The 16,228-nt window shown below is 43.4% G+C and overlaps 1 protein-coding gene across 1 annotated transcript in view; it reads left to right on the top strand.

Moving 5' to 3' along the window:
- Positions 1-13,577, top strand: part of LEPR (leptin receptor) — an 86,609-nt gene extending 73,032 nt beyond the window's left edge. Inside the window, exon 20 of the mRNA XM_055139764.1 lies at positions 8,521-13,577. Within this exon, the coding sequence (XP_054995739.1) occupies positions 8,521-9,348 (828 nt within the window). The 3' untranslated portion in view covers positions 9,349-13,577. The remainder of the gene's footprint in view (positions 1-8,520) is intronic.
- The last annotated feature ends 2,651 nt before the right edge of the window (positions 13,578-16,228 follow it).

The following is a 16,228-nucleotide window of genomic DNA, read 5'->3' as shown; positions in this document are numbered from 1 at the left end:
CATTTTATAAAGTATTAGAAGATTTTCACATTTTGAAGATGGGGAGAGAAATCTAAAAAATAATTTTGATTGAGCTATTGATAACTAAAATATGGTGGATGATGTTATTTCTGAAAGTAGATGGGTAAATAGATAGAGGTCTTACCCAATTTGGTTGGATGTACGAATCCTTTTCTATCTAAAGTTTAAAAAGTAATTTTCATCATACCTGGCTTTCGATTTGTTATGATCTGGTCAAAAAACAGTAAAAATTATGACTGTTACAGTTTGCCACATCTATCTTAGATATCCTCAAATGTACAGTAAGCTGTGCTGTAATTAGTGAAAACTATGACTTCTGACACCACTTTGCAAATGCAACCACTCTTCAGAATGCAGTAAAAGTCTTTAGCATATGTTTTTATGTCCAGAGTTTTCCATTTTCCATTCTTTTATAGATGTTTCAGTCTCCCAATGGACCCATTTGGGCGTTCTCTGTAATGTTTTACAGATTTTATGTCTATCTAAGTTAGTTCGATCTGGGAATTATGAATGTTAATAGCCTTAATGATTTCTAAGTGCTAACTTCCATTTCAGTTTGTAAAAAGTGCCTGAGGTTTTGGTTTGTGCTGTGCACAAGCCAGTGGAATTTAAAGTTTTTATCAGATGGTCCAACAAAATCAGGTCAGTTTGACCAGATGAGAAAACACATCAGCTTCCAATTCAGCCTCCTTGTGAAATTCTTGCCAAAACTTAATTTATTTACACTGAACCACCCAAAGCTTCTGGCATGCAGAGAAATGACAGTGACGCAAACAGACATTTTTGGGAGCTTTTTCAAATAGTTCATGGTGAGGACAGGATTTTCTTTGCTGAAAACAGACCACCTGCTATTTCTAGGAATTTAGCATGCTAAATATGTTCCTCACATTTAAACAAAAACCCAAACTGATAAACTCAAATCATATTCAGATCTATGTTATAGATGGGCCACTTATATTTAGATTTCTTTAATACTTTTATTAGAATGGGGGGAAAAGTGAAATCAGAAAGAGCACTGACTATTAATAGATGTCTTTAGAATGTAATAAGGCCTGAGCATGAGTTTATGAGAGAATAGTTTTTAATTCTTACCAGGTGGTTATGTATTAAGTATGCACTAATAGTGCTAAAATTCCCCAAAATTAAATACATAATAGTAACTGGAAATGATTTTCAGTGAACACTTAACAAAGGTTTATGATCCATTGATAAAATATATTTCAACAATATGTGGGTACTGAATGTCTTACTAATTACTTGTCGAATCATCCCTATAAGCATTGAAGAAAAGTAAACTATTTGATATCAATTAGTTATCAGCTAGGAAGTTTTAGAGGACATGAAATATGCCAAATACATCGTTTGAAGAATATATGTGAATCTGGCTGCATGCTGCATGCTATGGGCAATTTTTGTGCAGTTGCTTTTTTTAAAAAATTTTTCAGTTTTTTATATTATTATTATTCTTTTTTTGCTTTTTGGGTCACACCTGGCAATGCTCAGAGGTTACTCCTGGCTCTGCACTGAGGAATTACTCCTGGCGGTGCTCAGGGGACCAAATGGGATGCTGGGATTCGAACCCGGTCTTGGCCTCGGCCCAGGCGGCCCAGTACAAGGAAACCGCCCTTCCCTTCCCGCTGTGTATCGCCCTTCCCGCTGTGTATTGCCTCAGCCCCCTGCTTTTTTTTTTTTTTAAAAAGAACTTACTTCCTAAATTCGTTTACTTTTTAAGAAAATTAGAACATACAGTAAGCCCTAAGAAAAACCAAGGCAACATTTTCAGGAAATCACAAGTCTAATTATGTATTTCTTTCAGAAAGAAAAGAAATACAGGATAGCTTTCTCTCCATTAGTTATGTTTATAAAATAAAAAGAAAGGTTGTGTTATAACAGTAATTCTCACTATGCATCATTTTAATATGTAATAAGTCTAGCCATTATTATATTTAGTGTTTAGCATATTCTTTTATGGTTGTAATCACCAACATATTTCACTTGTTTTCAAAACCATGTTACATGAATTGTTTTTATATGGAATACATTTGTCATCATGAAGAACAGTTGAGAATATCATCATTTCAGCAAAAAGTATGATTTTGTTTATTAGTCTTAAGATGGTAGAATTCAAAGGTTCAGTTATTATAGACAAATTGAATACCATTGTTTAGTAGTTCATTTAATTGTGTCGGTCTTTTAATGTGATGTATTCTTTATTTTCATTTTTGTGTGTTTACATTGTATGTGTTGAGGTTTTTTTGCAGATTCTCGATTTGCAGCTGCCTGACAAGATTTTTCTGTTGCGATGTAACTACCGTTCTTTATAAAGCATATGACTGCATTTGTTTCGTGTTTGTCTTCATTCCATATGTCTCATAGCATGTATTTATATATGAAAATATTTATAGGAAGAGTCACTTTAAAGTCTGTGTTCATCCTCTCATCCTCATTGTTCTCAACAAAGAAGTATTAATTCTTGTTTCCAGGCGTTAGCGCGAAAGCGCGCGCGGTTTCCCGCGCTGGTGAGTTTTCTTGAGAATTGCATGAAAAGATTCGAGTATAAAACTCGAAACGTTGATTTCGGGCTTTATTTTACCCGTGAACAATGACAGGTCCTGTCCCTCATGCTGCCCCATCCCAGTGAGCTTCTCGTCGCGTCCCGTCCAGTCGCCTCCGTAGCGATAAACGGGGGGAGGGAGTCCCGTCCGCCATGCAGTCTCTCCCCCTGCCATGAGCGATATTGGGGTGTCCCGTCCAGTCTCCTCATCCCCCTTATCGATAAGCGGGGGTCCCATCCGCCATGCAGTCTCTCCCCCTGCCATGAGCGATATTGGGGTGTCCCGTCCAGTCTCCTCGCCCCCATAGCGATGAACGGGGGTCCAGTCCCCCATGCAGTCTACCCCTGCCATGAGCGATATTGGGGTTTGTCCCATCCAGTCTCCTCACCCTGAATCGATAAGCGGGGGTCCCGTCCACCATGCAGTCTCTCCCCCTGCCATGAGCGATATTGGGGTTTGTCCCGTCCAGTCTCCTCGCCCCCATAGCGATGAATGGGGGTCCAGTCCCCCATGCAGTCTACCCCTGCCATGAGCGATATTGGGGTTTGTCCCGTCCAGTCTCCTCGCCCCCATAGCGATAAACGGGGGTCCCGTCCCCCTGCCATGATCGATATTGGGGTTTGTCCCATCCAGTCTCTTCGCCCTGTATCGATAAGCGGGGGTCCCGTCTCCCATGCAGTCTCTCCCCCTGCCATGAGCGATATTGGGGTTTGTCCCATCCAGTGACTCGCCCCCCATGAGCGATGACCGGGCTGCCCGGTCCCGTCCGATGCATCTACTTGCCTGCCATGAGCGTGGTCCCTGGTCCTGTCTGTCCCTGACACCGCCCGGTCTCCTGAATGACCGTCCAGGCCAGCTCCAGTCCCTTCGCTGCTCTTGACCTGGAGGTCCCAGAGAGAGAAGCGCAGTCCATGGAACGCGTGGTCTGAAAAACAGGAGACGAACTGACGCTAGGGGTCTCCTTTCATATGCAGCCTTGTTCCATCCCACCATCCCGCTCTACGTTCTGATTGGCGACCGGTTCCTTGGGCGGAGATTTAAAGAGACTGGCGGTGTTCTACACAGGGACGTGAACACTTGGGCGCTGCACACTTGGGCGCGCCACACTTAGGTGTTCCACACGTAGGAGTCGCAGACATTCGCAGGTGCATCTTGGGCAAATGCGTTCTCCTTCTTTTCCTTTTCTTTTCTCTTCTCTCTCTTTTCAAAATGTTTTTATTAGTGAATCACCGTGAGGTCCGGTTACACATTACAGTCCTTGGTGCCTGCGTTTCAGTCATACAGTGGTCGAGTTCCCGTTCCTCCACCAGTGTCCATTTTCCACCACCAGTGGTCCCAGCATCCCTCTACCCACTCCCACTCCCGTCCTCCTGTTAGGGTGGAGCAGATCTCTGCCCACGGAAGGCGCGGAGGAACAGGCGGAGACAACTCTTTCTGCAACAGCAAGGGGATTTATTCAGACCAGCATGCTGGGGCTCTCACTCAGCTCTCACTCCTACGCAGAGGAGGGTTAGAGAGAGAGAAAGAGAGCCCCGTATACAGAGTTCAGGCTCTTTATACACCTTAGTAAATAAGATTACTTTGATCATTATTCTCATTTTTCTCATTTTTCCAAGGTTACTTTGATCAACATCTTCATTTTTCCCAGGTCACTTAGATCCACATCCTCATTTATCGGGACCAAGGAGGTCATCAGTGACATCTGCTTTGCTAGAGTTAATTTCACCATATGTCCGTGCCTGTCCTGGACATTACCAGGCATCTGGGCAGTTTCATTTCCTGAAACAGGTCCTTGTTTTGTGTAGCTTAGATCATACTGCAAGGTATTGTTTTACAGAGAGTGATCAAGCAAGTTAGCAAGTTACAGAAAGCAATCAAGCAAGTTAGCAAAACATTAACCCTATCCTTTGCTGCTACATGGCCCAAACCGTTCACTCCTCCGACCCCACCGGCCTCGGTGGCATGGCATTCCCTTTTGCTCTCTCTTGCTCTCTCTCTCTCCTTTGAGATCTTATAGCCTAGTTCTCCCTCTTAGAGGACCTGGCAAGCTACCGAGAGTTTCCTGCCCACACAGGAGAGCCTGGCAAGCTCTCCATGGTGTATTCATATGTCAAATACAATACAGTAACAATGACAGGCCTTATTCTCCTGACCCTGAAAGAGCCTCTAATGCGGCATCACTGGGCATTGGGAAGGACAAGTAAAGAGAGGCTGCTAAAATCTCAGACCTAGGACAGATGGAGACGTTACTGGGCCTGCTACAGCAAATCGACTATCAACAGCATGACAGTGACAGTGACAGATGTACCAAAGTTTCTTTAACCAGTCATCTGTTTCCGGGTACTGTAAAAAACTCAGGCTCGCTGAGGGGCGCGTGCACTCGCGGGCTCTCCGGGCGGCTCTGTCTCACCGCCCGAGTTCGGTGCTATGGAACCACTGTGAGTGCTGTCGGGTCAAGGGCAGGCGATGGAAGGAAGAAGGCCAAACTGGTTGCTCAATCAGTTTATTTCATTCTCCCTCTCTGCTTCTCTCCCGGCTCTGGATCTCTCTTTGGTTTGGCCCCCTCTCTTTTCTCCTCTCTCCTCCTACTTGTCTCTCCTACCTTGCCCTCTAGGCTACACTCAGCCAGGTAGCAAAATCAACATAAGAAAGCCCTTCCTGAGGGCAGGGCATTCCAAAGCCCTTCCTGACTCTTGAGGATTTTTTCTTTCCTTAGTCCAAACACTCATTAACATCTTGATACTAGTTATTTTTGTATGGACATAGCAAGAGACACATTGAGGCTTGCAAGGCAGCTCTCCTGGCAACATCTTGCCAGACTCAACTACAGCACTCAGGCCAGATTCATCATTCCTCACCCTAGCAGGGTCCAAATCTAGTTATCACCGTTTTGGATCATGACAACATTTGTCCATGATCAAGCTCTTATAGTTAAGCATTAGGCACTTTGGCCATGCACATCTCGATGCCAGGGTAGCACACAACTCACCGCTTGCCCTGGGTCCATCTTGTCCCTCGTTGGGACCTTACTTTTGGGGGTGCTAGGAAGTAAGGGCAGCTGAGGCTTAGGCCGAAAGAACAGATGCCCAGGAGGAAAATACCATGTAGAGTCAAATGACTCCCAGGTTACAAAAGCATAGCATTTGCTAAGTCTTCCTGTGTCCATACAAAAGGGACATTGCTCTGAATAAACTATGCAAGGGACTCAAGGAGAAGAGAAAAACAATATTTACAAGTCAACAGAACACTAAGAAGTTACAAACAAAGAAGAGTGGGAGCACTGTAACGGGAGTAACCCAATAAACCTAAACTACCTGAGGCTATGTTATCCTACATATCCCCCTTTTTCTCTTTACAATAACACAAAAATTTGAAAATAAGGAACAATTCCAAATCACAACACAATTCTAAATCACGATACAGTCTTATTAGTTGTACTAAGATACCAGTCTGACCCTGGGCCCAGAGCAGTGCTTGTAGTAAAGCGTCCTGTTGTCCTGCACTGTCCAGGGGTGATAAGAGTCACCAATGATAAGAGTCATTTAGTCCTGTTCTGAAGAAATGAAGTGTCTGGATCAAAACTGAAGAGTTGTCCTGTAACAGCATCAGTAGCGGTTGCAGCAATGAGTCTCAGGGGCCACCTATTAGGAGTCCAATAAATTTCAGGAATCACTGCATCAGTCGGGGAGCACTGGAACAGGAGCATCACAACTTCTGGCAGGAGAACTTCAGCAGAGGAATGCAGCTATTCTCTGCTCAGGTTCCTCGGCAGTTTTAGATGAGCAACCTAGCTTATGTTTGAGAAAAAACACTTTAAAGTTATTAGAGGCTTTGACAGTTGGGGTTTGGTCTCCATGCCTGTGGATAAAGAGACAGAGGGAAGCTCCAATACAAATGGATATCCTAGAGAGAAATGAAAAGGTGTTCCTGTTAAAAGCCATTTCTTTCTCGTTCAGGAATCTGTGAATTCCAAGGAAAGGGTAAAAGTAAAGTATTGTCAATTCAAAATATGGAGGCCTGGCGTTGTCCAATCCACAACCTGTAAAAGAGGGGTATATGGAAAGGTCTTAATGTGACCTCATGATATGCAGAAAAGGGGCTAGAAGCCTTTGCTGCAGGTCCTCTGACGCTGGCTCCTCTTCTTTCCTTGTGACTTCCAGCTGAAATCAGTTTGGCGATGAATCTGAGCTGGAATTTGAAGGGTTGTGAGTCTCTGGAGGTCTGAGATCCAAATCAGGTGGTTGAATTCTGCTTCTGATAAGATGTAACAGGATCCAAAGTTTCTTAGTGGGGTTATCATCTGTTGAAACAAAAGCATAGCCTTTTCCTCGAATGAGTTTTCCTGCTACATTCAATTGAGAAAATACCTCCTTTTTCTATTTGATTTAACATTCCATATGTCCACTGAAAATGCAGAGGTGGTGGGCTTAAAGCCGCAGTGTTCTCTATTGAAAAGGGGTCATAATAACTGTGTTGGGGCAGGAAATATCCAAGGCTGCACTTCCTGCTGTCACTGGCTGCAGAGATTATACTGATTGGAGCTCTGAAACTCCACAGTGGGGAGAGGGGCTGAAACTGGGAACATCCCCAGATTTTGCCGGGCCTGGGGTTGGCTCCCTTGCAGGTGTCCCGAGTTGGGGTCACCCACTGCATCAAAATTAAAACGACAATCTCTGGCCTGATGATTTCCCCCTCTTACACGGGGGACAGGGCCCAGGAGGTGCAAGTCTGGCTCTGCAGTCTCTGGCCCAGTGGTTTCCCTTCTTACACCTGGGACAGGGCCCAGGACGTGCTCTCGTAGCACGGTTTGGGGGTACATTGCAATCTCTACGAAAGTGGCCTGGTTTTCCACAATTAAAACATCTTTTCTGAGCTTGTCTATGTAAGGCATAGACCTGCACCTTATGTTTAACAGAGCCAACATTGGGTGCTTGGGTATTTTTTTCCAGATTCTGGCTATTGTAAACAGTGCTGCAGTGAACATATACGTGCATATGTTATTTCCCTTAACACGGCTTTAGCTGCGTCCCATAGGTTCTGGGTAACTCTTCATTCTCATTTGTTTCCAGGCATCCTTTGATTTCTTCCTTGATTTCTTTCCTGACCCACTTGGTCAACACTGAGTTGTTCAATTCGGGCAGATGCGTTCTTAACATGGTCCGCCAACGGTGTTTTACCTTCGGATCATGGTAGATGTCGTGGATTGTTCTTTTAGGTAGCAAATGATGACTCATTTCATTTTAGTTCTCTTTTTTGTGTGTTTAAAATACGTGTATGAAAATCTAACTTGCCATAAATGATTAAGAACTTGTCAGAAGATACTTCGCAATAACCTATTTTTCGCAAGATTGGTTGTCAGAGTCTTTCTTCTGGCAGTGCTAAGAATTGAGCCCAGATACTGCCACGCCTAAGACAGGTATTGTGCCACTTAAGCCACAACCCCGACTCCCCACAAGCTTAATCAGAAACATTCAGAGACTGTCTATTGGATTTCTCAGTGAGTGTAGAGCACGCTTTTGAAAAAGCAGAAGCAGAGGGGAACATGCTTGTCTGAGGTCACAGAGACAGAACTCAAACCTAAGCCCATTACATCTTTCTTTCAAAACACTATTTTATTCAGCTTTTCCATTTTAATTTCTGCTATATGTTTCTGTGTAAAATTAATTTGTGGTCAACTTCTGTCCTTGAGTGCCAAGTTTTCATAGTCCAGCCTTTCATATTCCATGCAGGATATAGGCATGTCATAATAGTAGAGCAGATCACTGTATCACTGTAAAACTGTCATCCCATTGTTCATCGATTTACTTGAGTGGGCATCAGTAAGGTCTCCATTTGTCCCAGCCCTGAGATTTTAGCAGCCTCTCCATAGAGCAGATAACAACAAAAATATTATATATATGTCTATTAAATACCACTGAGCATTAAAATGTATCTTTTCTTTTAGCCAGAAACGTTTGAGCATCTTTTTATCAAGCATACAAAGTCAGGGACATTTGAGCCTCTTCTTTTGGAGCCTGAAGTCATTTCAGAGGATATCCACATCGATACCTCGTGGAAATATAAAGAAGAGATGGCACCCTCAGCTATGATCCCTCAATTTTTGACAACTCCGGATCTTGAAAATGGCTCTGTGTGTATTAGTAACCCAGGTATCAGGGCTAACTTTTCTGAGGCCGAGGGTTCCGACATAAACAGCGAGGAAGAAAATAGGAGATCGCCCTCTGTTAAGTATGCCACGCTCATCAGCAGCTACAAGCTGGGTGATGCTGATGAAGAACAGGGACTTATCAATAGCTCAGTCAGCACTTACTTCTCTAGCAGAACCTCCCTGTCCGAGGACTGTTTCTCTAGTTGCTCCTGGGAGATTGAAACGCAGGGATTTTTCATAGTGTCAGATCAGCAAGCCAGTATCATTTCACCTCACCTGACCTTCTCAGAAGGACTGAATAAACTTCTGAAACTTGAGGGGACTTTCCTGGAAGAAAAGTATAATGAAAGATCCATCTATTACTTAGGGGTCACTTCCATCAAAAGGAGAGAGAATGGCGTGCTTTTAACCAAAGAGTCCCGGGTGCTGTACCCTTTCCCGGCCCACTATTTGTTAACTAACATCAGACTTCTCCAAGACAGCTGCTCCCACCTTGTAGATAATAACTGCCACTTAGGAACTTCCAGCCCGAAGACATATGTTCCTTACTTGCCTCAGTTTCAGACTTGTTCCACCCAGACTCAGAAGATCGTGGACAACAATATGTGTGACCTGACAGTCTAACTTCATCGAGGAACTCTTTCAGCTTTAGGTTAGCGTAAGTCATGTGAAGTGTAATTTTTGCCACTGTTGTCAGGGAGAGTAAAGAAAGGATACTGATCACGTGTAGTGATTCTATTCACAAGTCGCTGTGAGAAAGGTCTCCAATGCCTCCTGCTTCTTTTATTTCAGCTGGAAGTCTGTCCATCAATCATTATCTCTGTGCGAACATTCAACCTGTTGTAGAAAGTAGACTTAGGTCTAGAAGAAGACCTCGTGAGATGTAACTGTGGTTCCAAGGATGTGGCTATTTTACCTGAAACACTAATTCTCTCTCTGTGTGTACCTGTCTGTCTGTCTGTCTGTCTGTCTGTCTCTCTCTCTCTTACACACACATACAACTAGCATCCTTGTACATTTTCAAAGTCTGTGATGTATTTGTATTTGTGCTACTAGACCTACTGGATTTGGAGATTTCTCAGTGTAGCCACTTTGCCGTGAGCACCTACTCCCTGTCAGAAGAGTCTCTGCATGTCACAGAGAGAAGCAGCGATGGAGAGAAGCCTGGTCCAGGTGGTGGATCCTGATCAATTCTAAGATACTTGATTTGAATGAAACCACCTGCTAGAATGGCAGTACCTACCATGAGTACTCTGGAGACAACACTGATACTTGAGAAAGCACAGTGTCTTTCTGGATTCTTCTATATGAATGGCGTTGAAATGGTCACTTTCTGAGAGTTTACCAAGTGCCCTATGTGTGCCCTCAAATTCCCATTTGCGCATACACCATTTTATCGCTATTGTTTTAAGTATTCTCTCTCTAAATCACTGTGCTAATACTTTCAATTAACTACTCAAATGATTGTATGACACCTGTATCATTTTACCCCTTTTCAATATTAGGAGAGTAAGTTATATGCCCAAAGTCACTGAGTCAATAAGTCGGTGATGGCGCCAGAATACAAATTTGAGCCAAGATGATCTTACTTTCAGTGATAGTGAAATGATCTTACTTTCAGTGATAAGCTTATGTTGCCACCCATTGAAACACACAAAACAACAGCTGGTTGGCCTGGGGAGATAGATCAAAGCTGGTGCACATGCTTTTTTTCTGTAGGAAACTTGGGATTAAATCCTGGCACTGCGTAGTCTCAAAGCATTAGCTCACTGAATAGCTTGTGTAGTATGAAAGCTTTAGTTCTGTGCCAAGAGAAGTAGAGGGAAAAAAGGTTTTTCCACAGATACTCAAGTAAATAACTACAGGCCTAGAAACAAACTGTCACTTGCTTGGAATCTTTGACAAAATGGACCATTCTTTTTATTACTGCTCCTAGAATACAGACATAGAGTTCAGGGTACAGTATAGAAAAGTTAGGAAATTGAACGTGCATCCACTCTGCATAAATAGAGATTGAATACTGAGTATGCTCACTGAGAATGAATATTGTTCTTGCTCCGGAACCCAGAACAACAGGAAAAATGATACAGATTTTTCCACCGACCCTAAGGTTTAAGTTTGCTCTGAATGGGCTTCGGTGAATGTGCAAGTGTCAGATCACCGTCGGAGCTGATGTTTGCCTGAAAGCATTTTGAGACACCCCATTAACATGAGATCATGCATAGCATACCTGCCTGGTGTAGCTTCCCCAAACAAGCAAAGCCATTTCAGAGATACTGAAATTTTGCAGGACTTTATTTCATAGAGAGGATTGAAGAGACACCATGAGGACATCGGGATATAGAGACATTTAGGATCTATTTCTTTGCATATATATGTGCATATATGTGCATATACACTTTTATTGAAATAAATTTACTTAGAGGAATGAGAGAAAAAGAGGAATATATAATCAGAACATGGCCTTCTCCAGGGTGGAAGAAAAAGTGTTAAGATCTATTTCATTTTAGTGTCCTAGAACTCTTGATTTTTCACTCTAAAAGTTCATCTCACTTTATATATCACAAAATATTACTGGGGTCCTTCTGTGAAAAGTGTTTTTCATTAGCTAGGATATTTTCATTAAAATGTTATTCTTCAGAACAAATACTCTGTTTTCGGCAAGAATTTCAGTAAATAAAGAAAAATAAGAGGGAGGAGCTGTCATGAGTTTAGATTTTCTAAACTTAGGGCAAATCTGGAATTTTAAATATTTTATTTAAAAACTTTATGTGTGGGGCTGGAGTGATAGCACAGCGGGTAGGGCGTTTGCCTTGCACGCGGCCGACCCGGGTTCAAATCCCAGCATTCCATATGGTCCCCTGAGCACCCCCAGGGGTAATTCCTGAGTGCATGAGCCAGGAATGACCCCTGTGCATTGCCAGATGTGACCCAAAAAGCAAAAAAATAAAAACTTTATGTGTAACACAAGTTACTAATTTTTGTAAATCTGAATTCACAAAAGGATTTTTAAAACTTATCATTTGATTTATGACCCCAAGTTTCAACAAACTTCTTGAAAAGAAGTTCTGTGTCTGGGCTGATCAGCACAGGAGTTTCCTGATGTACAAGCTGAGCGAAAGTCTCTGTCTGTGGGTCAGGGTCTTCCCGTGAGAACTTTTGTCCCTAAGAGAGATATTCACACGGGAAATCTGAACAGATATTCTTTCATTCTTCAACTCAGATGGTAGAATGAACTTGTACTTGGATGAGATTCCCAAATCAGTGGGTGATCCTGGACCTAGAATAAGGTTTTAGTACATTCTTCCACTTTTTCTCATCTTTTTCCAAAAAGACCATCCCCTCTCTCCAAATCTCAAACATATGCTGACATTCTCCTGGGAACAGCCATCGTAACGACTTGAAAGTTGATGGAAGAAATACTGGATTCATAAATTGATAGCAGATTCCAAAGTGTCTCTTGTTGGGCACCATGCCCAGATCTGGAGCTGAGCTTATGGGAGCAAGTGTGGCCTTCAAGGGGGTGTTGCCTGAACAGGACACAGGGTGTGTCCTTTCTCACCCAGACATGGAGAACAAAACCTCCCCAAATTACTTCTGTAGTTTAAAAAAAAAAATGTTTTCTGCTTCTTCTCTTTCAAGGGTCATCATTTTTTGGGGGGGGAGGGGGTTACACTCGGCGATGCTCAAGGGTTATTCCTGGTTCTGCACTCAGGAACTACTCCTGATGGTGCTCGGGGGACCCTATGGGAAGGTGGGAATCGAACCCGGGTCGGCCTCGTGCAAGGCAAACGTCTTACCCTCTGTGCTATTGCTCCAGTCCCTCAAGGGTCATCTTTAGATGAACTTTCAACCAACTCTTTGTTGTCATCATGGTTGAGAAAACACATTATCAGAGTTTAAAACAAAATGTGTCTTTTTCATTACTATTTTTCATAGAATCACATTTTCATTCCTCTATATTACGATAAAAGTCAAGGGATTAGCTCCACTCCCATCAGCAAAGTTCCTTCACCTTAAAAAACCCCTGCTCAACCCTCCCACCCGTTCTTTCTGGGAACGACCATTGTTTTCACCAAGTCTAGGAATTATTTTTGTAGTAAAATGCAAAATTTGAAACACTCACTCATCTGTGATTAAAAGAAGCTGCTCTTAAGGAAAACAGCCAAGCATAGATTTCAAATAAAGTGAAGAAATCTTTAGAAAAGGAAGCAAATTGAGCTCTTTTGAACGAACTAGCTTAAAACAGCCCCCTGTATTTATCATGGTATAGGGGGCACAACCTAGATAACAAACAACTCTGTTACAACTGAGATGTGTTTACCGTATTTGGCTGAGCAGCAAGAAATGGTTTCCATGAGTTTTTATATTGAATGAATTATTTTTGTAACAAAGTTTATCAGTCCTATTTATTTTGGAAATCTGAAGATGTCTATTTTTCAAAATTATGCTTAAGCTGTATTCACATTAAATTTAATTTTGTAAGGATCTCTAACAGGATATTTTAAGTATAGCATGTTATTTGAAAATCTTGGAACTGAGCGAATTTGGAAGATATTTAATTTGATAGTAAAAATCCTCTATTATTGATATTATGCTTTTAAAAACTGTGTCATTAGTTATTTGGTATGTCATTCACATTCTCTTAATCACAACTGATATATTAATATGTATTAGAAAAAAATGCTGATAGGCTCCAGTAATTGTGCTATAAAATTCGATTATTCTAATTCTTTATCCTTTAAGTCATAAAAAGTGATATAACAACCTGACTGAATATTGTCCATTTTTATTTATTGTGGATTGTGTGCAATGTCAGAATTTTGAGAAATGGAAAGCTCAACTAGAATAAAAATAAAAATCCCGCGCCCCGCTTCCCGCCGCCTGGACTCCCCGAGACCTTGCAGCCGCCCCAGCCCGTGTCCTCTGCGCCCCAGCTCCTCGCCGGGCCCCCTAACTGAGGCCCGCCCTCGCAGGTACCGTCCCAGACCCTCGGCCACGCCCTCCCGCGCCCCGCTTCCCGCCGCCTGGACTCCCCGAGACCTTCCAGCCGCCCCAGCCCGTGTCCTCTGCGCCCCGGCTCCTCCCCGGGCCCCCTAACTGCGGCCCGCCCTCGCAGGTACTGTCCCAGACCCTCGGCCACGCCCTCCCGCGCCCCGCTTCCCGCCGCCTGGACTCCCCCAGACCTTCCAGCCGCCCCAGCCCGTGTCCTCTGCACCCCGGCTCCTCCCCGGGCCCCCTAACTGCGGCCCGCCCTCGCAGAAAGTCACTGGGGGCGTATTCTGTATGTTGGTGGGCGTGGTCTAAAAGTGGGCGTGGCCTCCTCTCAGAGCTGCGGCCGCTAACGCGGCCATAGTTATTTTTTGTTACCTCAGCTCAATCAGTACTTGTATTTTTTTGAAAATTCACTTGTGCGATCTCTAACACACAAAATAGCCATTGGCTTAGTCTGACACTATAAAAGCTCTCAGTTAATAAGGGAAGTTTTGCACGATCAGAAAACCTTCTTTCCACAAGAAGAAAAAGGAACAAATAACTACAGAGCTCCAACTCTATACTTCCGTAACATTATGAAGAAGCAGCGAAAATCCCCTCCACCAAGAGAGGGAGAAGAAAAAATTCAAGAAACATCAATGGGGGCTACTCACATCTATGACCTCTCAGATAAACAATTTAGAGAGGAGATCTGTAGGAGAGTCGACCTACTCCAAGCATCCATGGAACAGACATCCAATAAACTAAGGGAGGAGATGAATGAAGCGCTGGAACGGTCTACCAAGAAAATCCAGGAAGAAATGAGAGCAGAAATGAGAGCAGAAATTTCAAACCTTCGAACGGAAGTCTCACAAATAAAGGAATCGGTAGATGAAATAAAAATCTCACTAGATGCCCTCAACAGTAGAATGACTACAGCTGTAGAATAAAAATAAATTGAAGCTGTTTCATGATCTCCTGTCACCGACCCTGGGTGCTCATGTTGCCTGGTGCATTTGGTTTTTTCTTTTTTTTCTTTCTTTTTTTTTGGGGGGGGGTCACACCTGGCTCTGCACAGGGGTTACTCCTGGCTCTGCACTCAAGAATTATCCCTGGCGGTGCTATCGCTCCAGCCCACTTCTTACAGTTATTTGAATAAATGCAGTGAGATATAGGTTCCAGAACTTAGTCCTCTGGTTTCTGAGGGCAAGCAAGGTTTTTACCGTAAATCCCAGACTAAGTCCCCGTGACGGTTTAGCTTGTCCTCCTCTGGGGGTCCGGTCTCTTTAGTCTTAACTGTTGGATATCATTGGTTTGTCCTTTCCCCCTTGCCACTAGGAGCTTATGTTTATCAGTCACACCCATCAAAGTGCTCCTGAGTCACTCCCATTCTTTTGTTTATCTGTAACCAATTCTATCAGTTTATCTGCTCTTCCCTTAATCAAACTCTGTTAATTGGTCAGGTCAGAACTTTTTAGGACACTGAATATTATAACATTGCCTTTCTCTCCTCTTTATGCCTTTTGAATAATTTACTTTAAAGCTATGTCTTTTTTGTATAGACACAAGAAGACAATATTATGTTTTTATAACTTAAGACTTAATTGGCCTCGATATTCCCTCCTGGGCATCTGCTTTCTCCACTTAAGCCTCAGTTGCCCTCAGTTCCTAGCACCCCAAAGTAGGGTCCCCGACGTGGGACGGGAAGGATCCAGGGCAAGCGGTGAGTTATGTGCTACCCTGGCATCGAGATGGGCCTGGCCAAAGTGCCTAATTCTTAACTATAAGTTAAGAGCTTGATCATAGACAAATGCTGTCATGATCCAATAGTAATTATGAGACTGGGACCCTGCCAGGGATAGGAAAGACTGATCTGGCCTGAGCACTGTAGTCTGAGATTGAGATGGCCCCAGGAGAGCAATTCTATAAGCTTTAATGCATCTCTTATTGTGTCCATACAAAATAATTAATATTATGAATTCTTATATGTTTGCTGGCTGAGGAGAAGAGAAACACATTCATGGGACTCTGCCCTTGGGTGGGTCTTCCTGCTGAAAGAGAGATTCTGTCCTAGTGAAGGCATTCCCCTAAGAGATAGAACTATAGCCCCTATGGATTGTAACCACACCTTTAGATAAACCCCAGGCTGCTGGGGGATGGGGAGATTTAAGGTAGCTGTATGAGGGGGCAGGGGGAGAGTTCCAGAGGAGAGTGTGTAGAGGGAAGATTGGAATAAACTGCAAGTGAGACCAACCATCTTGGGTCCGTTCCTTCCTTCGCCTGCCACATCTTCGCCATCAACCTCCCCGGGGTGGGGGAAGCGGCTGGAAGCTACCGAACTCGGGTGGCGGGAGAGACAGCTGCTGCCCTAGGCCCTGTGCCTGGCTCGGTGCGGTGAGGTATCTCTTCCCTCGCCTGCGCCCTTTATTTTTATTTTTACACACTTAACGGCTTGCATCAAGACCATACTTTTATATTTCTAGGCTGTCCCATTTCGATGCTGAGGTAGCTTTACCGCTCGCCCTAGGTC

The sequence above is a fragment of the Sorex araneus genome, chromosome 5 (assembly GCF_027595985.1).
Source record: "Sorex araneus isolate mSorAra2 chromosome 5, mSorAra2.pri, whole genome shotgun sequence".
Lineage (NCBI taxonomy): Eukaryota > Metazoa > Chordata > Mammalia > Eulipotyphla > Soricidae > Sorex > Sorex araneus.
This window is presented reverse-complemented; position numbering and strand designations above follow the sequence as displayed.